The 19,189-nt window shown below is 42.6% G+C and overlaps 3 protein-coding genes across 3 annotated transcripts; 1 reads left to right on the top strand and 2 right to left on the bottom strand.

Moving 5' to 3' along the window:
- Positions 1 to 1,553: 1,553 nt before the first annotated feature.
- On the top strand, positions 1,554 to 4,169 carry lyve1a (lymphatic vessel endothelial hyaluronic receptor 1a). The gene is made up of 6 exons (XM_076156309.1): positions 1,554 to 1,747; positions 1,905 to 2,088; positions 2,192 to 2,331; positions 2,977 to 3,243; positions 3,386 to 3,464; positions 3,857 to 4,169. Exons 1-6 carry the CDS (start codon positions 1,660 to 1,662, stop codon positions 4,011 to 4,013), a joined length of 915 nt encoding a protein of 304 aa, XP_076012424.1. The 5' UTR covers positions 1,554 to 1,659; the 3' UTR covers positions 4,014 to 4,169.
- ampd3a (adenosine monophosphate deaminase 3a) lies at positions 4,114 to 8,974 on the bottom strand. The gene is made up of 14 exons (XM_076156310.1): positions 8,720 to 8,974; positions 8,457 to 8,619; positions 8,205 to 8,370; positions 7,895 to 8,114; positions 7,461 to 7,590; positions 7,166 to 7,360; positions 6,917 to 7,048; positions 6,672 to 6,835; positions 6,458 to 6,584; positions 6,210 to 6,373; positions 5,855 to 5,975; positions 5,600 to 5,773; positions 5,150 to 5,260; positions 4,114 to 5,054 (listed from the first exon to the last, which is right to left on the bottom strand). The coding sequence occupies exons 1-14, from the start codon at positions 8,947 to 8,949 to the stop codon at positions 4,878 to 4,880; spliced, it is 2,274 nt and encodes a 757-aa protein (XP_076012425.1). The 5' UTR covers positions 8,950 to 8,974; the 3' UTR covers positions 4,114 to 4,877.
- An 8,202-nt stretch (positions 8,975 to 17,176) lies between these two features.
- adma (adrenomedullin a) lies at positions 17,177 to 19,189 on the bottom strand. Its single transcript, XM_076156352.1, has 4 exons — positions 19,057 to 19,189; positions 18,383 to 18,491; positions 18,139 to 18,264; positions 17,177 to 18,026 (listed from the first exon to the last, which is right to left on the bottom strand). The coding sequence occupies exons 2-4, from the start codon at positions 18,475 to 18,477 to the stop codon at positions 17,723 to 17,725; spliced, it is 525 nt and encodes a 174-aa protein (XP_076012467.1). The 5' UTR covers positions 18,478 to 18,491; positions 19,057 to 19,189; the 3' UTR covers positions 17,177 to 17,722.

Here is a 19,189-nt window from a genome sequence, read left to right on the forward strand (position 1 = left end):
AGCAGGCACGAGTTAGACAGAAAGAACCAGATCATGGATACGAGTGGTGAAGTGAGGCTCTGCAGACAGGGTGAGACAGGGTGAGACAGGGTGAGACAGGGTGAGACGTAAGGACGGAGCTCTAAGGAGACGCCCTGCTCTTTTGTGGTTCCTGGATGACTCTGACCTGGGAATGTTTGGAGATTCCCCACAAAGGCCTGGAGGATGGACATCTTTGCTGTGAGATAGACGGTCATTTGGTCCGGATGCAGTTTTCAAACTCCAAGTAGTTTAGTTGTATTATTAAGTATTATTGTGATTATATTAGAGTTGTTTTTCACTCTGGTGATGGAATTTGAAGGTAGTTTCCGTGTTCTCCCATTTGTCCTTGTGGGGTTTTCCCAGCATCATGTGGTCGATGAATGCTCCTGACATTGCCCTTGACCCAGGCACTAAGCTGGACTAGACCCAAGGTTGATCTATACGTATGGCTGCTCATTGCTCTTATTGATTAGGAAATGTTAAATGCAGAGGAATTAATAATAAAATCATGTTATTAGAACAAGACAAACACTGTGTGTGCTTGGAGGAGGTATTTACTCTAATGTGTGTCCTTCTAGCTGACATGTCTGGCAGCCAAAACTGACACCTCATATCTCATTTGAAACAAACGCCTGCTGCTGAGTCGGCTCTCTTTGCGTCATTTCCTAGCAGCAGGAGCTGTGCAGCGTGTTTTTGTGGAAGTGGGATGTCACAAGCCTCATCAGAGGATAGCAGAGATCAGAAACCGGCTCATGACGGAGCGATGCCTCCAGGGAGGAAATCATCTGGACACAGTGCTCCGTGTCAGTAACAGTGTGATCCCCCTCCAGATGAGCACATGACATTCATTCACATAAATCAAAATGACAGTATAACAATGGAATAGAAGAGGATGTTTTTTGTGTGCAGGTGCTTTTGTGATGTTAGTGTTCATTTCAAATCATGTTTAATCAAAATTTCGCAAATGTTTGACTGAACTCCAAGTCAAGCGTCCTGTCAAAAGTCCTGTTCACTTCCCTTGTACCCGGTCCTTCTGGCTCCAGAGGGGAGCTACACTCTGAGTCCCCCATGTCCAGCTAGGGTTGCATGTTCTTTGGCAAATGTCAAGTTTACACTAAAGTGAGCACATTGATGTCATTTAGGTCATGTAAGGTCATGCAGGGTAGCACTGGGATGAAGCCTGAATTAAATCCCAAGCCACCAGCCTTAAAAAAGTCTTTTTCTGATTGTGTGAAGCAAATGAGTTCATGTATGAACCTCGTCAGGTCAAGCAAATGGAGTTCACACCTCTGCTGTGAAGCTTTTACTTTACCTTCTGTCAGTCAGGATGCTTTGTGGTTTTCTGCACTGTGTTGTTAAAAAACTATTTATTCGATGTTTAAAGATTTCATTTTACAAACACGGTGCTACACTTTCATTTCATCTCCATTTGGTATTTCTTTGTCTCTGCTGATATGTGACTTTCTCTTGATGTGACCTATGAGTGGTACTTCCCTCTTCCTTTTCCTTTACAATCAGCACTCACACACCCTCAGCGAACACAATCACCTCTATCTAACCCTGCCGTTTGGCTCACACTCACAAAATCCTGCAACACTTGTCATCCCGGGCAGTCGTCCATCTCTCCTCTGACCAGTCATGAGTACGATCCGGCTCTGCATCACAGCACTGTTACTGTTCGCTGCGGCCATCTCTGATCCAAACATGGACACCATACAATTCAGAGGTAAGACATTCAAGCCATGTTGATATCTTTCATCACTCTATTATTTGTTTTGTGCTTGTATAGTTCAGTGAATACTTGATTATTTATAAAATGGTGCAAATATAGCAAACCTAAATGTGAAACTCTTCTCACCGCTCCCTCATTGTGCTGTTGTCAGTGTTCCCAGCAGCGAATCGCAGTGTAGCTGGAGTGCAGCAGGTGACCTTTGTAAATTACCTCAACCAGCCTACGTATGCCTTCAATGCCTCTGAAGCCCGGGAGCTTTGTGAGGCCCTCAGACTGAAGATTGCCTCCAAAGCTCAAGTGCAGGAAGCTCTCAGCAAAGGTTTAGAAACATGCAGGTGCACAACTTTGATTGGTTATCTGTCCATGGCAAACAGCTCATCAGAGAGAAGGCAGAAATGCTATGGAACCTTATATGAACCTTTTCTGTCTCATGTTCAGGTTTGGATGGCTTGATGAAAATTTTGCTGTGGTTCCTCGCATCACTCCCAGCATGCTTTGTGGTAAAAACCAGACGGGCTTGGTGAGCTGGCGAACTCCCGTCAAGCAGAAGTTTGATGCGTTCTGCTTTAATGAATCAGGTAAGAGGTTTCTGTCTTTATGAGGCTGAAGTACATGTCAGGATCAGGTTAATCCTGATGGGGATGCAGTAAGAACCAGTTTGATATTTAACTTTTATAGCATTATACCTTTTGAACCCTAATACAAAGATTTCAAATTTATTGTGTTTTCCTCTTACAGTGTTAGTAATATATTTATTATTATTATTATTATTATATTTTTATTTTTTATTATTTTATTTCATTTTGTTTCGTTTCGTTTCATTTCATTTCATTTTTTTATTATCTATTTATTCATTTATTTACTATACTTGCTTGTGCCTGCAAATTTCCCCCTACAACATTTTTGCTCAATTGTTACAAAGTCTTGCATGTGGAATGTCTGGTCTAAGTCAGATAAAATATTTTTCCATGTTCTTTGGTATTTCTTACCATTGTTGCTAAATTTGCTGTTAGATTTGAGCGGTCATTCTGTTGCACTGATATCTTGACAGCCTCCAAACCTGAAGTGGAAATGAAGCCTGAGAGGAAACGCTGAAATCCTTCAAATAGTCCCTGAATTTATCAATGACATTCCTCTTTAGCTCTCTGGATTGACTCAGTATTGTGAAGACAGACAGCTCTTCTATTATCTCTGATGGCTTCATCCCCGTGCATCCATCACAGATACAGCAACACAATTGAAGGATACAACGTCCGATGGCCCTGTGACCAGCAGGGATTACACGGGGCCAAAGCAGTTTCCTTCTGAGGCAACCATCTTCCCCTCTGACCCCCAGTCCACACGTTCGGCGCGGCCCTCCGCTCTCTCTCCAGCCTCCACTCTTCTTCTCAGTCTCTCCTCCTCTTCTGTCCTCCCCTCATCCGAACACGGCGAAGACACTGAGGCAGAACTGACCGAGCTCACAGGCACTGCACAAGGCTCCACTGGAGGTATGAGGAGAAGAGTTGGTTTGTTTTATTGAATTTATTTTGTTATATTGAATGTATACTCTATGCCACATACAGTAAATATGCACCAGAAGTATTTCAATATGATGTATATGCCTTCCCCCTCTGTCATGTATCGTTCCAGGAGCAGTAACGGTTGTGCTGATCACGTTAACCTGCGGCCTTCTCATCATCGCAACTATCATATTAGCGTTGGTAAAAAGGTGAGACGTTTCTTCAGAGGATCATTCACAGATTTCACATCTCATTTATACTGAATGCTGGGTCGTCTTGGATTAGCATTAACTCCCATAATGCATCAGTGAATCTTCACTTCTACTCAAAAAGCCAAAAAGAAGTAAGAATCTGGGGATGGAATTGTTACTGACCCCCTGTGCTGAATGAGCTCATGACGAATCTGCAGTCAAGATCAGTAGGAAAACTATTAACCTTCATTTGAACTTGAAAGGTAGCAGAGCTCAAACCAACTTAAATAAGAGTTCAGGCCTTCATTGATTTTCTGTGGTGAAACTCTATCTACATTTGACACTATTTCACTCCTGTTATTTATTTATATGTTTATATACTTTTCCAATTCCATTTATTGTGTGTAAAGGAAGCGGAGCTGTTCTTTGGATATGCAGCAGCAGCAGCAGCAGCAGCAGCAGGAGTACATGGAGACAGAGGAGTGGACGTGTGTCAAGAACAGAAAGGAAGCAAAGAAAGATGATCAGGAAGACGTCAAGATCGTTGTTGCCGATGATGCAACATAAAGCTATTCTAATGATATACGGAATAGACTCTGGACAAATTAAAGATGGACATCTACAAAGTAATGTGGATAAAGAAAAGATGAATCATTGAATTTGCGTGAAAAGTCAACAAAATTGACAAGTACTTTTTTTTTTTATTGCTTGAAAGGAGTTTCAGTCATTTCCTGTTTGTAATGTTTGTAATTTGTCATATTCCGAAATTGTAGCCACTGAAAACAATGTTTACAATCAACTTTAAGCCTGAAGACCTCCTCCTCTTCTTTTACTCCCATCTTCACAACATGAATAAACAGTACATGTGTGTAACTTCAAACAGTTGGAAGGATGAATACATATTGTTATCTCTGCTGTTTAGAGGCACGTAACAATGCAAAGGTCTGCATGCTCAGCTTCCAGGTTCCAGCACAACTTTGTTTACTGGTAAAATGTGAAGGAGTGAATCAATACGTGAGGGAGAAAAATCCAGCAAGGCAACTTCATATTAACTCCGCCTCTTCCAAATGGTGTTTAAAATGCTGGAGACATACAGAGCATGACCAGTTTATACAGTTACTTAACTCCTTTACTAAATGGAGTCTAAGCATCAGATGTTTATACAGAGTGAGTGTGTTATAGTGGAAGGTGTGCAGCTATTCTGCAAACATTCAAATGTGGCTCTCATTCTGCCGTTGAGCTGGTAGGAACCATGCTGTCCTTCTTCATGCAGCTAATGCTCTTGATCTGCACTGCTTCTTTACTTAATTGACACGTTTTGCTCTTTTAAATGTATTGTTCCACCACCCCAGTCACTTTTCTCTGTATGGGTAACTAAGCAGTAACTAGGGAGCTCGGCATGCTGGGATTCAATCTGATATGAGCTCCATTTTATTCATGCTGGGAATTCAGAGCCTCAGATTTCACTGCATCCACCAAGAAGCTCAGTTCGTTGCACAGCGTCTCGTGTCTGTACGCCATGCGGATCTGGGCCACGTTGGTCCGGCGGATGTCGTTCCCCTCAGGTCCATCTTTCAGATAGTTCATCCCTAAGAAGTGCATCTTATCCTGTAGATCAACCAGAGCACATGTTATGATGCGGCTGCACATGGATGCAGATGGAGTAGAATGAAAGGATGGAGCATGTGGTGACATCACTGTACCTGATCAGACAGGCCGCTCTGCAGCACGCTGTTCCTGGCTATCTCACACACATCACAGGTGCTGAGCTTCCACAGCTGAGCTGCTATAGCGTACTCCTCCATTAAGGGTTCCTTAAAGAAACAAAACATCACTTCTACTCAAATTCTGCTACAATAACACATTCAGTGTGAGTTTACATAGAGATTGTAATAATAATAATTGGTCTTGAGTTGTGATTGAAGACATTTGGTTAAATTCATAACCAATAAAGCAAAGCACAGTGACTGTAGTCTGTCCAGCAGGTGGCAGCATAATGATAATAGGCCTGTAAACCTGTGGCACTAAGGAAACGCATGTGCTGTGTGTGAGGTCATGCTTTAACATTAACTAGTCTCGTGCACAATAGAGTACTAAAGTAAACCAGTGTTTGTCTAAGAGACGGACCTCCTGGTGGATGTTCATGTGTTTACCTTGGTGTAGTGGAACTGCATGGGATCGTCTGTGGACAAGGAGACACACAGGCCCTTGTGCAGAAACTCCCTGAGAGGGTTTTTGGAGTATTCCAGGAACAGGCTGTTGTTGCTGAGTGGAGACATGGCGATGGGTATCTGAGCCAGGTAGTAGAGGTACTGCAGCACGGGGCTCTGGAGGAACACAAAGGTCACAGCTTCAGTTGAGAGCAGGTTACAAAGAGTACTAAGCAGGCTGTTATAGTCTATAGTGACCTTCTTCAAGTTGAGTCCATGTGAGATGTTGTCAGCTGTGAGAAAGGCAGAGACCAGATGAGTGATGGAGCCGGCTTCTCCACAGTGGGGACGGAACTGGAAGGTGCCCAGACCGTGTTCTCTGGTGAGGAAGGACAGAGACATATTAGTGCGTGCATCTTTTCACACCATTTCAAAAATCTGACTTTCTCTTTGCATATGCTGATATCTCTGTCTTCAGTGTACACAGTGATTTTGTTGAGATTCTACAACAAAGTGAGGCTCCAGGGTGCTTGACTCTAAAGCCAAAAATAGCAGAGCACTCGGCTGAGTGAGGTGTGTGTGTGTTTGAGAAATGGAGGCGTTCAGCACTTACTTCCTGAGATTGTTGAGGACCATGATGTTTGCGTACATGTGGAAGAGATAGTAGCTGTAGGGAGGATTGTCGTCTGCGGTCCACTGCTCCGGCTTGGGGCTCTTGTAGGAGAACAGGTGGTTGCTATGTTTGGATTCATCGTCCACACTGTCGAAGCCCGTCACCTGCAGCAGGGGAAAGGAGATGAGGCCGTTTAGGAGGTGGAATTCTTCTACCGTTTAATGATTTGATATTGAAACTTGACTTACATATTTGAGGAACACGTATAATTCTTTGTGCTTCTGTGGGTTGATGCTGGCCTCAAACAGGGGCAGGAAAATGTTCTCCAGCATCTTGGCAAAGTTAGGCACCAGCTTCTTTGCCTTGAAAATGTCACTGAAACACAAGAAAACTTCATTTTTCAGTCTCACCACTTATTGTCCTGGTACAGAATTAGAGATTGGAAGCTTCCCTGTCACTCACTAGATTCTGGGCACCTGGATGATCCACTGCATGTTGGGTGAATGTACTTTGTTGTGAATAAACCACTTAGCCAGGTTGTCCCACTCGTCTGGAGAGCGTCCGTAGATGGACAGACGGGGCTCTGCGTGCTGGTACTTGCTCTCCTCCAGGTCATGGGACACTTCCTGTTAAAGGGAAGAAGACCGCCTGATGTGCTTACAGCTCTGAGTTACAATGAAATGATGTTAATGATGATTCTCTTTTACCTTTATGATGCGTGCAAAGTACTCTCCATTAATGAGGTTGTCTGTTTTCAGGAAGATTTCTCTGAGTTCATTGGCTCCCACTGGGTTGTACTTGGAATTGAACTTGTCGAACCTGTGGAAGGTTTGCCTCCCCTGCAGAGTTTAGAGAGGGAAATGGAAAATACTGTTCAACTAATCGGGTAGATTCACTTTTGCATGTTGTATATATTTTTATGTGTATTTAAACGAGGTCATAGCATTTTGGCTCACAGCGTGTACGTCCAGAGAGTCCACAGTCAGGTCATAGGGATCCATGTGGAGGCTGTGGAAAACCTGACCCAGAGTCATCTTCTGTCCGGCCTTTTCCAGCACCACACGGTCTTCCTCAGTCTTGTATGTTGTTTGGATGAAGGTGAGCAGGTGCTTCTGGGACATGCAGGCGGCGGCGTGAATATGTGTGTCCACCTGAGGGAAGAGAAGGAGGGACAATCTGCTGGTTAAGTGTGTTAGTGCAGAGATCCATCTAAGGATCACACACCGGATCACAGCTTCTTTACATCCTCACCTTGCGGACATTGTAAAAGTCTCTGTGAGGGACACTCTTCAGCTCCTTCAGCTCCGCCATCTCATTGAGCATCTCATGGAGGTAGAACTTGGAACCCAAGAAGTTTAGTCGTCTGTGACAGTAGGTCTTCCTGAGGATTGGAGAGGGGAGAGAGTTTTTCAGCTAAATTTAAGGTTGTACCATACAAGTTTGCTCCAACGACAATGTGAGTGGCCGGTGGATGACACAGAAATGTTTTACTTCTTTCTCAGTTGTGTGTGAATATGTGCAAGTTGAAGCTACATACTCCTTCCCTAACCATAAAAATGTATAAAATCAGTATTAATGCATTTTCTTTCCTACAGGGATGCTTCTTCCACATTCTGCCTCATTAGTTAAAGGCCAGTGTGAAACCTTCTCTTACAGATAGAGTCACAGCCACTGCTTCTACTTACGTGGGCCCGTCTGCAATCATTGTCAGCACATGGCTGAGGTCTATGGCAAAGGTCTCCAGGTCTGGGTAAGGAAGGTTGTGGGGCCGGTCCTCTCTCAGAGCCTCAGCGCTGTCGTACACATTCACAATTCCATCCTTCATCTTCAGTTCGTAGTTCAAGTTCTCTGGAATGTTCTTCATGCAGTAGGGATCCTCCCCTTCTTTAGGACTGGGACAGACATCTGGAGGACACAACAAAGGCAAGTTACTGTCAGCAGTGCCAGCAGACACATCAGTGAGTGTAACATCTGGAATAGGAACACGTCACACACCTGGCAGAACCTCCTCGTCTTCGCTCCATCTCGTGTTCTTCGCACTGCGGAGGAACTTTGCGGTGGTTCTGCAGAATCTGTGATAGGCTAGTCTGGAGTATTTCTCACGAATGAAGAGCGCCTTAAGAAGACTCTTGGCTGCCTGCTCATAGTCCTCCACTGTAATCTGAATAGGAAACATCACAACATGTTAGTGGGAATGTGAGTCCTTCCTCAGCTTTTTCACCCACTACACAAACTATGAGTACTTACACCGGCACAGTAATCCCCACTGATAGTGACTCTCTGGTATTCGGGGCAGTTCTCTGGCACAGAGGAACACGTGGAGCTGGGAGACAGGTAAGGAGTCCCGTCTGGATTTACTGGAATCTGCAGGGACATTGACTGGGAACGGATTATCTTTAGGCTCTTCTTCCTGAAAAGATAAACATAATTCAGATTTGTCTTGCGATCATCTGTGACACTATTCTCAGCAATCAGATCTAATAGATGACAGCAGCAGTGATTGTTCCTACTTCTTGACGCTCTCCTCTGACTGCTGCTCTGCCAGCTCCTTAAGCAGCTCATACTCCTTGGCCTGCTGGAGGCCGATGGGACAGTCCTCAGGCACGCTGAACATGGATAAGGCATCCTTGTTGTCCTCCTCCTTCAGCGCCGACGCAAAAACCCTCTCAGCCAGGAGCCGCATCTCCTCATCTTCTTCACTTGGGGTTAATTTGGGGAACTGACGAGGCATATCTGCCATAAACGTAAAGGAGAGATAAATCAAGCTGGCTGCTGACTAGTAACTCGGCTTGTGAAGGACACTTGCAAAGACCCACACACACACACCGGTCTATTTGTTTTGTAAACATACAAGCCCACTTTTGTAAGTGAGTGAGTGTATGAACAACTGCTGCACAGGATCACCACCTAGAGTGAACCATGTGCATGTTCACGTTGGCCCAAATGTCGTCACACCGATACTCCTGCTGGTGTTCTTCTCTTTCTCACAGAAACTCTAAATCATAATAATACTTCTTGTGGAACCTAAAAACAAAGAAGCACACCCTTGAAGGTTACTTGACAATACTTTCTTTTTGATATAATGCAACATCAGAAGTAAGTTTTATTACATTTAAAGTGTGTCTTGTGCTATATGTCCCTTTCTAGACCTGGTAACTGCAGAATGTTTATTAATAAAATGGCTGTAATAAGATACTGTAAGGGGAACAAGAGCTCTATAAATAACCAGAGGATTACCTCAATATTTATGATGGCTGCATTTAGTTTTTTGTGTTGCACTGCTGCTAAAGACTCCTGTGTCAGATGTTGTCCCACACACATACACACACACGCAGTATCGGATTACAGTTGTCCACTGCACTTCCAGACACATACAGTACAGCTGCACTGTTAGATAATGTGTATGTTTGTGAGCAGATATGCTGATTGTGCCTTAATGATGAAATTACAACTCTGGCCATTGGAGTTGTGAAATCAAAACAGAAACGGCCATTTTCCACTCTGCTAGGATCCTTCTGGGAAGCTGATCATTCCAAACACACAACAGTATTCTGACAGCAGCTGTGCACATCACTGCCACTGTGGAGCTTGAACGCAACACAGGCAGGGATCAGTTCATAACACTGTATTGATCTGGAAATGATGCTGGATGAATTATTAAAAAGCCCAAACACACACACCAAATATAAATAATCTGAAAAGAGCTTTTTTACTTCTGCTGCTATTTTTTTCTGCTAAATTGTAACATTGTACTCACATTTTGTACCATTTACACTAGCACTGTTTATTCTTGTACAATGTAACTTTGCTCATAAGTCCAGAAACAGCCATATCCCAGCAACCAAATTTACTCAAATCAAGCCAACATTTTAAATTTTTAAAGTGTTTTTTGGTGGAGTTTTATTTGGTCTAGGTAACATAACTATAGTTTATATCAATGCGTTGAACCAATTACTATGCGTAACCTGGACTTAAAAAACTTTATTGATAGCAGGACTCTGTTTTGACTGTCCTTGCGGCAATACCTTCATAATTATTACATTTATTTCGTTAAAATTACAACAAAAGTTATTTTACATAATTTTTCTTAGTTAAATTACCTTCAAGTGCCGAGCTTTCTGCCTGCATCACAAGGGCCAAACTCACAAAACTGACACTAATTAAATACTGCGTCAAACCCAAAATGGGTGCCTGGAATAATCCATTACGCCACGCCAGAGGAGGGGGAGATTTATAGTTGTTATTAGATTTAACAATAATTCCAGGACTGGTGCAGTTTGGGAGTTTGGGGTTGATTGTTATCTGGTTATCAATTGATTTTTATTTATTTATTTTTTACTTATTCTGTGTATACAAAATTGTATGATTGAAAGTGTTAATTAATTTTTTTTCATTGAGTTGGTCAGTTCTATGTTCCATGTGAAGTTGTTGTTGCTGTCTGCAGCAAATTTTATTTGGAACAATCATTCTCTGGGTTCACTTCATTGGTTTTGTTAATTTTCCATTATTTCTTGTAAATAGAGACCCTTATTTTTGCACCTTCCACCTGTTTCTGTGCCTTCAGGGCTTTAGCCAGCTTTGAGGGCAGCAGTCTGGACTTCGGTAAATCAACACTAATAGCACCAGGAAAACTTCATATTTATTTCTTATAGTGGCACATATTTCTGGACACATTACCTGTTTAAAGTTGTGTTAACATTCACTGTTTTCTCGTCATTTAACCAACCAAGTCTCAAGCCTGATATCATGACTGCCACATGCTGCTCTATGTTTGCACAGATTTCTGGATACATTAGCTCTAAAATTGTAGTTAGTCTGCAATTAAATGTTTGTTGTTTAGCTAACTTTCAGGGACATTCAATTGTTTGTTTGTTATATTAATCTAAAAAAAATTGAATGTATATGAAGATGATAGATTATACAATTAAGGCCAAAAAGTAAAGATTGCAATAATTAAGGCCAAATTGCGAAAGAGGAAGTAAATGAAAGGCTTTGTAGTTTTGTATTTTTCAAGGCTGAATGAAATTATTTAATCAAACATTACATCATAATCAAAAGGGAAACCCATTTATAGATGGATGAAATCTACCTGTATACAGTAGCTTGTATTATAATCCATACCTGATGATTGTCCAGTTGCAAATTAATAAAGTTTAAGCCTTCTACAACCCACTGTTACAGCATCTTTAATAAACAATGAAATTAAGGACAAAGCTGTTGTACATTGGACATTGTGTCCATTGCTACAGACCTTCTACTTATCTCCACCACCTCTGCTGTCTTATCAAAGCAGGCACATTTGTGATGACCTCGTGCCTTACCTTCAGTGCCACTCTTAGCCGTGTCTGGTTCGGCTATAATCACAATCACTGGACAGCTTTGAGGGAGGGGAACCTTCGATCTCTGCATGGTTCTACTTCAGTCACGGTAAACCTATGAGTCCTATGAGGTGGAACACGACAACAGTTTGGTTTTCCTGACTGCCCATCTGTCTATTTTAAGGAGGCAGTGGCATCATGTTGACAGATCCACTAATCCTGGGAATGTAAAAGCTGGCTGACGACAAAGAGAAGACCTTCAGAGTAACTACAGTTTGCTGCCCACTGCCTTCTCTGTCTCTCTGTCTCGGCCGCCTATCCTGAAAGTCTAATGTACCCACAGGCAAAAGGATTAAGAGAGGAACCAAGAGACATTACCTGCCCACACATTTCTCCACACATTTGCCCCCACAGTAGGATTTATATGCATTTTTTAAACTTAAAGCCTCTGTGATTTGTCAGGGTATCTTTGCAGCAAATGCACTTTATGGCAACAATTCAACAGATATGCATTATATCCTATGTCTGAATTATTAATTATTAAAACATTGCTAAAGGTTATCACATTGGATTTAAACCTAAAGTGCATGTTAATATGGTATCTGCCCCTTGTATTGTTGGAGTTTTCATGTTTTCTTGTCAATAAGAAGGAATTAACTTTATTGCAGCAACACTGCAATTGCAGAAATCCTCGTTACATCCTGATAAGAATCTGTAGATTGAGTGCTTTGTGAAAAATATGTCTCTGTAAAGCCTCAAAGCAGGTCAGAGTCAAACTGTCTGCGATTCCACCCAATCCACAATCTTAGTCAAATGTACTGTATGTTCACTCCCATACTAAAATCCCAGTACAACAGAAATGCTCTTCATTCTACTCTGATGGCTCTCAGATCAACCTGTCGCTAAAGCAAGAGATCAAATATTGAGTCCAGCATCACAGCAGTCAGTCTTCCGTTTATTGATGGAAGTGCCTGGTTTAGGAAACATCAGATCAAATGGCTTAGAAACAGATTTACACTGCAGACCTGCCTGCAAAAAGGATGAGACGCTAATGTGGTCAGGATCCTAATGGTTCTCACTCTACACCGTGCTAATGTGGGTGTGAGTAGCTTCCTCTCTCTGCGCGCGCGTGTGTGTGTGTGTGTGTGTGTGTGTGTGTGCATGTGCATGCAGCTATGTATGATTCTGACCGCATGTAGGGGTCGAGATTTGCACCATCAATGATCTCCACAGTTACTTTGCAGAAGAAGGATCATTAATTATTTGTAAATCCCATAGGCAGCTGCTGAAGCAGTTAGTGAGCAGGAATCACTTAGAGCACCGTCTCAGAGCCTCACTCCCCCTCCCTGGTTTATCAGTGTTTGGCTGTTCTCAACATCACTTTGTCATATTTATATCCGAGTGTGAGTTTAACAGCACTTTTCTTGTGTCAGTCTGGAGAGGACAAACTCATTTACTACATTACAAATAGATAGAGATAGAGACGGAGAGAGATAAGGATGAGAGGATGAGAGGGGGAAAAGATGGAGGCTCACTCTTTCCTAAGCAAGGAGTCGAATGCTGCTTTATGAGAGGTGTGCCTCCTCTTCTCATCTTCCTCGGTAGCTTTAAAAAGAACAAAAATTAAATAAAATGAACTGCACTTACTAATGTAAACAAAGCACCATCCTCATTGTACAACAACACTTTCACCAAGCACAAGTGTTCAACCTGTCCAAACGTGTATCACATCCAAACAACTAATTCATACTACAATAACAGACAGAAAGTTGCCTTATTAATATTTGATTGTCACTTTATATTGTGAAAGTCAAACAAGTAAACTTACCTCCACAGGCTGTGTTGTGTTTAAAGCCTCCCTGGTGTGTGTGTGTGTGCGTGCAAGTCCCCTCACAGAAACGTCTAAGTCATCCTCGGCTCTTGCTGTGAATATGATATCTCACCCAGTGCCCTGCAGTGCACATCCTTAACTCTCTCATCGCCATGACACTGCAGGCAAGTCACTCATTAAACACACTCTTTATGCTCACTTATACTCACATTACCAGTTAGAGATTTCCTTTTCACATTCTTTTCTCATTACTTTTGAAGTCAGTAGTGATCGGTGTAATCGCCATTTTATGACGGCGAATGGATCAGCTGGCAAAGCAAGAGTGGAAATCTTGTCTGTGTCTTCAGATCTGCTCTCTGAGTCTGAGTCGATGATCATCTTCTCTTGTGGCTGCTTTGATAAATTGCACAGTATTACGCTGCAACCTACCGGCGATAAAGAGACAAGTAGTTCATTTTAACAGCAAGGGGAATGTTTGCTGACTAAAAGATGAGCGTCTGCTGTCAGCTGTCACACAGAGCAGCTTGATTGTTATTGTGTCAGTTTAACCATTTGAAACTGCTGTTGAGAGGTTTTTCAGTCACCATATTAACGTTATATACAGCTCACAGGCAGACTTTAGCATTAAGGGCCCTCAATAAAAATACATCAAGTGATAACAAAAATGAATACAATACAAAAAATCACTTCTACGCACGAATAGTCATTCAAGAAATCTGCTCACAAAAGATTTGTTTTCCCCGTTAAGATATAAACAAACCTTTATTAGCATTTGACCTGATTTGTTTAGTTGACTGGATTGGAAGACTTCTCAATGAATGTGAAACTGACTGTAGGTTCTACCTGGCAATAGTCAGCCGATGCAATACAGCTACGCAATATAGCATAGTTCATCTGCTCATACAGCTTCTGAGGGGGACACAGACATCCTGGTATGGTGGTAATCAGCAGGGAGCACCGCAGGGCCTTATTTAGACTGACAGTGTGAGATTACAACACTAATCCTCCCAGCTCAGGCTATCAGTGTACGTTTATTGACTGCAGGGTTGAAGGAGACAGTAGGATTCTCACTGTTACCTGTTCTCTCTTCTCCTCTCCTCTCCTCTACTGTTCTGTTCTGTTCTGTTCTGTTCTGTTCTGTTCTGTTCTGTTCTGTTCTGTTCTGTTCTCTTCTCTTCTCTTCTCTTCTCTTCTCTTCTCTTCTCTTCTCTTCTCTTCTCTTCTCTTCTCTTCTCGCCTCTCCTCTCTTCTCCTCTCCTCTCCTCCTCTCTTCTCCCTATAACTGTTACAGTCTCTTTTCAGTCACATTGGCGGCTCCGTTACTCTTCGGCATCTAGGCCAACATTCTGCCGGGAAAGAGTCGGCCTCAAAGAGAGCTTAGCATAGATCCTGTAAAGATGGTATTTTTTTGCAAGTTGACCTACAGTCATCAATTTGTTGATGCCTCAACTGCGTCAGCTGCATCACCAGCTGATTGGCTTACTGAAGGAGTAACACCTTCACATAGTGACGGGGGCCGCCTCACTGGGCCAGAGCCAAATCCATTCAGCTTATTAATAGACAGCTTTGACTGCTGAGAGAAGTCTGTACAATCAGTATGTCTGCAGCAGCTGAATTATGATTAAAACGTATAAATGCAATGCCGTCCAATCAGCCACTAGAGGGCATATTTGCATCATTGTATGTTTGGCTGGACCACAGGCCTCTCATCTCTTTGTGGATCACATCAATAACTCTTCAGTCACTAACATTTGTACCAAGCTGTATGTGCATTTGAAAACCAATAACAATAGTTGGAATCCGAAAACAACATTTTTTTTTAAGCATATTGTAGCTGATTCATTGTGAAGTTTTTGAACTACGGCTCCTTCAGACCTTCCCATCCAAAGATTTAACATCATACAATTATGACGTTTTTATAATCAAATCTAAGTGTATTTTCCACAAATTATATTCCGTATGCACAAACTTGTTTCATTGTTTTCTTGAGATTATTTTGTTGTGATGACTTTATGGGCATGTAAGGTGATTGAAGTTGTAGGAGTGCCTTTTTACCGTTGTGCTGTTTCACTTTGATTTCTTGTTGCACTTTGGATTTGGATGAATCAATTACAATATCAAAATATAAAATCATGTCTTTCTTGTGTTCCTGGGAAGCATTGATTGAACGCACAATATTATTGCCAATATTGCTGCACAATAAGGACCCAAAGCAGCTCCAAACCCAACTAAAAAGCTACACTTCTACCCATCTTGTCTCACTAGATGGCAACAGAGAACACACAATGGCGCTGAACCTTCAACACTTCAGTTCTGGCCCATGTGTTCTCTGCATAGACTACTACAGCACTTTGAACAGCTCAGATGTGTTTGTCTTGTGAAAAACATAACTCCCTCTGTCTAATATTTCATAATTGCTGATGATCACTCTAGTAGGCAGGAAGCAGCTGGATTGTATTCACACACACGCTTATCCATTTTGTTACTATATACATTTTTGTAAGATTTGTTAAGAATAACATAGTAAAGATCCATTTGTTTTCATGCACAACAATGCAGAACTGCTCAGTCATGAACAAGAGGTGAATGAATCTGATCCTGTAAATGCTTTGACTTTGATTTGACATTGAGTGATATATGTTTTGAACATTTCTGCAGTGGGGGATGAGTGACTCTCTAAACATGAAGATGCTTAAAGATGTATCCCTCCTAGTCTGTCTTTAGAGGATAGTCTGTGTGCCAAGGACGTCCCACACTTCCTCCTGCTTCTTCTGTCCAAATTGTCCATTTACACATGCTGACAGTCGAAAGAATGTATGTTTTGTGTGTTTGTCTGGTCTGAAAGTTAGAAAGAAGAAGAAAGCTGTTACATTGGTGATGTGGTGTGGTCTGCACTCTAGTAATGTGTCAGAAAGGGGTGATAATGTGTCAAGTAAGGGGGTCTGCAGCCTTTCAGCGCAGCTCCGTCTCAGGGGTCTGGCTGATTGTGGAGGTCATGATCAGTGCTCTGTTGAAACCGTCTCTGTGATGCTCCCACAGGAATGTTGGACCGGAACCCCCACCCCCTGCAAAGATCTCCTCATGTACTAACCATCTACCATTGAATACAGATGGAGCTAAAGCCTTAGCCTCCTCATGGCTTTAGGGCTGCTGTGCGGTTTGGGGTGAGCCAACAAATATGAACTGAACCAAGCAGGAATGCGCCTGGCACCCCGTCTGCCCTTTTGAGCGAGGGGGGGTGGGGGGGGCGTCATAACCAGGGGAATGTATTGAGAGGAGGTTGAGGGGGGGCTCTAATGAGACCTTATAATCACTTAACAAAGACCAGGTGCTCTTTGTCTTGTCGTAGCTTTCACGCCAAACAATAGATTCTCCCAACTTTCATTTACAAGAAGCAGGAGCAAAGGAGGTCTGGACAACATTGTGTTTTTGTATGCAAAAATGTTTATTGTTTAACAGTGTTTATTGCTTTGACACAAATAAAATAGAGCAATTAAAATAGAACAAATATAAAACATACCTATAAAACAGATATCCTATGACCACAGTTTGTGAAAGAATAATGACCAATAGCTACAATGCCCTTATATATTTCTTCCTGTACAAAAATAGTTCTATCTGCATTAGTATCTTAATGTAACACTATATAAATTTTAAATAATGGAATTCATATATACATATACCTGCAATAAAAACAAATATAGATTGCACATGTGTTTATACAAACAATAACATTTTCAAGTATATTTCAGTCCATTGTGGACTGGCACATATCTCACAGAATCAAAGGCATTTCCCCCTTTTACAGTGTCCAAAGCTCCACACAGACTCAGAGCTCCAGAGCCCCAGAGCCCATCTCCCTGTTTGGCATTGTGGTTCAGATGTATTTTCCTGATTCATTTGCATTTAAGTCCAAGCGGAAAAAGTGCAGACGAGTACAGTTCGATGGAAAATGGCGATACAATCCTTAGAGGATAGCACTTTAAGTCCTGGCCTTGAGGAAGATGTGTGTAAAGTCCAAGTGTGTTAGACGTGAGTTCCCCTCTCTCGGTCAGAGGTTGTCTCCACGTTGCCAGGTATCAGCACTCTTCCTTTCCTCTGCCAAGCAGAGGTCGGCACCTGTAGTTGCTCCAGCTGTGCCATCCAGTGTGCGTCGGCCAGCTGCATCCACGGTTGAGCAGCTCGCCTCAGCTTCCAGAAAATCTCAGTGCAGCTAGTCTTGCTCAGTCCTCATGCCTGGAAAAAATGTGCTGGAGATTACTTGGCAGAAGTCTCAGGCATTTGGAGAATTTCAGAACAGAGCCGAGAGGACGCTCCAAGTTGCTCCCTCCCTTTTGTTCCTGTCTCCTCTCACAGAGTCCCGCTCATGTCCGTCTGAGGAGAGCCTCCAGCTTGTGAACTTGTGAGTCAGTGTTGCTCCACATGGGCCTCAGGCTGCCCTGCTCTAGCCGCAGCGTGACTCTGTGCACTGGAAGAGAGCGACGCCTCCGGCCGTATCCCTGCGGGCTGATTTTGTCGACGGGAGCGCTTCCGATCCTCAACTGGTTGTTGAGCTGGTGCAGGCGGTGGGCCAGGTCGTGCACCGTGCAGGTGCCCAGGGAGCAACCAGGTCTTCTTGAGTGATTGACTAAAGGTTTAGACCTCTTGGTTCGGATGTTGATGTCAGTGCTGGAGGGCAAAGGAAAAGAGAGAAAGACATGAATTTATGCTCCTACAAATTGCAAATAATGCAGATTGATGAATAGTGGTTTGTATGTTTTCATTGGGTAGTGGCTCTTACCTGGAATGTGGCAGCAGGTGATCTCTGATTTCCTCTGGGCTGACAAACTGCACAGACTCAGCTGTCTTCTCTGCAGATACACTGTTTAGCTCTCGCCTCATTCTGCTCTCTAACCACACGCTCAGCCTGAGAGGGGGGAGAGAAAAAACATCTGTTAATTGATGGAACATAATTCAGTGGTAAATAAAGATGATCTGAAACATTTGAATGGAATCTAATGAATGAAAACCTTCAATTCTCTCACCTTTTTTTCAGCTCCGGATTCATTTCAAGTTTTGCACAGTGTGCTACTGTAGCCAGCAGACAGCAATAGAGGAAAGATTGGAAGATCAATTTCATTTTGACTGCGACCTCTGAGGAGAGAAGAGAGAACATCTGTCAGTTATTTATTTACACTGCAAATTAAATTACTGACTTTGCTTCAGTCTGTCTATGCATGTAAGCCTTCCACAAATTTCATTAACAGCCACGCTGCTGCTTGCTTTCACAAGAGTCCAAAAGCCAAGTTATTTTGACTTATCATTGATTTATTTAGAAAGTTAAGCCAAGGTCAGATTTTTTTCGGTTAAGTAAACCTTAAACATGCTTTGGGCCCCTGGCCAGTGAAGTGAAGGACACGGGGTCCCAAACAGGCTTAACTCTTAAGTTATACAAAAGCCATATGCTATTCAAATTAATCACCTGATTCCAATTCAATTGCAATGAATAAACACCATGCTTTAGTCATTAAAGTGTTTCTCTTAGATGCATTACACCTTGAGAGAAACTCTGCTGCAGACGCACAAGTTCAGAGCTGAACTCCTTATATAACCACACAGATAACCTGTCCTTGTCTACACACTGTGACCTCAAAAAAAGCAGGATAAAGCCATCAGCTGGTGGCACAACAGATCAGAGCAAGTCACACTGTGTACATACCTGTAACGCCGGGATAAGTCAGCTGGGTGTGAAGGCTCTTGGTGAAGAGTCAGCTACAAAAGATACTCCACAGGTTTCTTGAATTGCCACTGGTTCTGGGAGGCAGCTGTGACACTCTGCTAATAGCTCATAC

The sequence above is a fragment of the Genypterus blacodes genome, unplaced genomic scaffold (assembly GCF_046128005.1).
Source record: "Genypterus blacodes isolate CSIRO-AG114 ecotype Tasmania unplaced genomic scaffold, CSIRO-AGI_Gbla_v1 ptg000067l_1, whole genome shotgun sequence".
In the NCBI taxonomy this organism is placed as follows: Eukaryota; Metazoa; Chordata; class Actinopteri; order Ophidiiformes; family Ophidiidae; genus Genypterus; species Genypterus blacodes.

Coding starts and splice junctions, on each gene's coding strand:
- lyve1a (XM_076156309.1), top strand. CDS start 1,660: ATGAGTACGATCCGGCTCTGCATCACAGCACTGTTACTGTTCGCTGCG. Junction 1,748..1,904: donor GGACACCATACAATTCAGAG/GTAAGACATTCA, acceptor TGCTGTTGTCAG/TGTTCCCAGCAGCGAATCGC. Junction 2,089..2,191: donor AAAGGTTTAGAAACATGCAG/GTGCACAACTTT, acceptor TCTCATGTTCAG/GTTTGGATGGCTTGATGAAA.
- adma (XM_076156352.1), bottom strand. CDS start 18,477: ATGAAATTGATCTTCCAATCTTTCCTCTATTGCTGTCTGCTGGCTACA. Junction 18,265..18,382: donor AATCCGGAGCTGAAAAAAAG/GTGAGAGAATTG, acceptor CCCCCCTCTCAG/GCTGAGCGTGTGGTTAGAGA. Junction 18,027..18,138: donor CACCTGCTGCCACATTCCAG/GTAAGAGCCACT, acceptor TTTGCCCTCCAG/CACTGACATCAACATCCGAA.
- ampd3a (XM_076156310.1), bottom strand. CDS start 8,949: ATGGCAGATATGCCTCGTCAGTTCCCCAAATTAACCCCAAGTGAAGAA. Junction 6,836..6,916: donor ACTTTGCACGCATCATAAAG/GTAAAAGAGAAT, acceptor TCCCTTTAACAG/GAAGTGTCCCATGACCTGGA. Junction 6,585..6,671: donor ATCCAGGTGCCCAGAATCTA/GTGAGTGACAGG, acceptor CTTGTGTTTCAG/TGACATTTTCAAGGCAAAGA.